A 2,872-nucleotide genomic window follows, 5' to 3' on the forward strand; every position below is an offset into this window, starting at 1 on the left:
TGTGTGTGTGTGTGTGGCCAGCTCAGCCCACCAGGGGGCGGGGCTGGCTGGCATGTGGTGCTGGGGGATTGAACTGCGGTCCCTGTGCTTTGCTATGCTTGTTCTAAGTAGGTGCTTTAGACCACTGAGCCATCTCACCAGCCCTGACTTTATATTTTCTGACCACTCTAGGGGTCTCAGAGTGATAAACCAAGAGATCACTGGGCTAGGGATATAGCTTAGTGGCACAGTGCCTGCCTGGCAAGCGCAAACTTTTGAGTTTGATTCCTGGTTCGAAAAAACAAAAAAACAAACCCAGGAGATCATCACTGTCATTGGCAATAAGGTTGGTATATCCTTCATAGCCTTGTGACCTGGCATTTTCTTTTTTTCTTGGGTATGTTCTGGGCATTTTCTTCCAGAAAAGGCCAGTTTCATCACAGTTGAAAGCATTCATTCATTCATTCATTCATTCATTCATTCATTCATTCATTCGTGGTGGTACTGGGGACTGAATTCAGGACCTTGTGCATGCTAGGCAGGCACTGTACCAATGACCTACACCCCTAACCCCTCACAGTTGAAAACTTGATGAGAGCAAAACCATGTCTCTGTGTAATCATTTCAAAGTGGTGTATGTAATTTTAAGCAGTTGTTTTATCAGCGTTAGGCTCTGGCAGTGTCTACTTCAAGGCTTGTCTTATCTTTCTCTGGTTGATAAAGGAGGTAAATGGAGCCCAAATCTGTCCTTTATGATCTTAGCAGGTGTGCAGTAGGATAGGAGGATTGGGCTGATTCTGTTGCTTTCAGCTCCACAGAAGATCCTACTGATCCTGGGCTCTGGTTGTGGGACTTGGGCCTGAGTTGTTCAGCCTGTAATACTCTGGGGGGGTCTCTTGCCAGCTTGACCTTGGCTCCCTGACCTTGGATTTCTTTCTCCTCTTGGTTGTCCCTTCACCTGGTTGCTGGGAGCCTTGAGAGGAAGTGGACCCTTGGATCTGGGTCCTGGGTTCAGTTGGCCACTCCCAACGGCTGGCCAAATAGCTCAGTGGATTAAAGTGCTTACAAGCAGGCGCAGGGGGTGTTCAATCCTGGGCCTGGCCTGTGGTGCCAGTCCTGCCCCTAGGGCACACTTAGACACTGAGACTGGGTGTGGTGGTGCACACCTGTCATCCCAGCACTTGGGAGGCTATAAACAGGAGAATCATTATAGTCAATCTAGAGGTGAGACCCTGAACACTCTGTAGACCCTTCCCTAAAATACAGGGGTGGGGGAGGGGGGGGGAGAAATGTCAATTGGCCACTCCCTAAAATGGTGTCTGGCCAAGCCTCCTCTCCAGGGCACACTTGGACTGGAATCATCAAGTGGTGGTGTTCACAGCATCCACTGCTCTGTCCTCCTGAATCATTTTTCTATGGAGCACTCTTGGGTCATCTGTCATGGTGGCTTTTGGGTTCTCCCATCTTCACTGTGTGTGCAGATTTGAACCTCATCTGTCATGATGTGAGCTGGGGTCAGGGAGAAAGTGCAGCTTGCTGCCTCCTTTTTGTATGTGTGTTAAGGTCTGTTTATTTATGTTCCCTGTGGGCTCCAATTCTCCCTTCAGATTTTTGGTGGGTCCCTCGGATCCATCTCTCTCCTTTTCTTCCTCAAGTTGTTATATTCCAGTGTCTAGATTCTGAATCTCAGAGAGGCTGACCCACTGCTTATTTACTGCTTTCTGGAAGTCCTCTAAGGATATATTTTAAAATGCTACTTAGTTCTTTGCAGGGCATTAGAAATATTTAATTTTGTGTTAAAGTCTATAAAGGTACTAACAGAGCAGTTGCGATCCATTATATACATTTGAATTTGTTGAGTAGTGGCAAATGACCATTGGTCTTCTTCAGTTAGAATAGAATTAAGAGTAGAAAATAGTAAGATTGTAGAATTAGGAGACAGGGATATGGAGAGATAGATAGATAGATAGATAGATAGATAGATAGATAGATAGATAGATAGATAGATTGATTTTTTTTTTTTGAGACAGGGTATATGTATTCCAGGTTGGCCTTGAACTCACCATGTATCCTAGGCTGGCTATGAACTTCTGGATTCTCTTGCCCCACTTTTCCCAATGCTGGAATTACAGTCTTGTGTCACCAGCGAAAATTAAACTTCTTTGTGTGTGTCTGGTGTTTTCTATGGTAGTAGAGTAGGTGTAGGCTGGGTGTATTTTACTATTTACATTTTTTACTGGAAAAATCATAAAATAAAAAAGTAATGTTACGAATCTATCCTGCCTGGAGATGTTGCTCCTTGGTAGAGTGTGTGCCTAGCTAGCATCCTTGGTAAGTTGGGTTTGGTCCCCTGCCAAAACCACCTTCCCCCCCCAAAAAAAACCCCCTCCAATCTGGAATCTTATGCTTCTTTTTCTGTCCTGAATGTTTGAAATTCAATAGCTAGAGAGATAATGGCAAACTAAATGACTATTCCTTGAAAGATAGGATGTATTTAGCAGTTGAACAAAGTCTTAATTTAGAAGAAGGAGCCTATTTTGAGTCTGTTTTCCCTTTTTCCCTTAGGGTCTCAAGGAAGAAGGTCTGGATTTGCTGGTGTTCAGTTCTGCAGCTGAACTGGAGTTGCTGGGCTTGGAGAAGCTGAAGTATGCACTGGCAGCCCTGGGCCTGAAGTGTGGAGGCACACTGCAAGAACGCGCAGCCAGGCTCTTCTCTGTCAGAGGCCTGGTGAGGGAGCAGATTGACCCAGTGTTATTTGCCAAGCCTTCAAAGGGGAAGAAGAAGTGAATTCACTAGGACAGATTGCTAATGTGCAGCCTCTTATATCCTGCCTTCTTTGGACTCCTGACCAATATTCCCATTAATATTAAAGGCTCATTTTTTAATAACCTAA

General features: G+C 45.1%; 1 protein-coding gene across 1 annotated transcript in view; it reads left to right on the forward strand.

Moving 5' to 3' along the window:
* Positions 1-2,866, forward strand: part of Sde2 (SDE2 telomere maintenance homolog) — a 50,218-nt gene extending 47,352 nt beyond the window's left edge. The window contains exon 7 of the mRNA XM_004641177.2: positions 2,545-2,866. Within this exon, the coding sequence (XP_004641234.1) occupies positions 2,545-2,766 (222 nt within the window). The 3' untranslated portion in view covers positions 2,767-2,866. The remainder of the gene's footprint in view (positions 1-2,544) is intronic.
* The last annotated feature ends 6 nt before the right edge of the window (positions 2,867-2,872 follow it).

This window comes from Octodon degus, unplaced genomic scaffold, assembly GCF_000260255.1.
Source record: "Octodon degus isolate 3935 unplaced genomic scaffold, OctDeg1.0 scaffold00131, whole genome shotgun sequence".
NCBI classification, from domain to species: Eukaryota; Metazoa; Chordata; class Mammalia; order Rodentia; family Octodontidae; genus Octodon; species Octodon degus.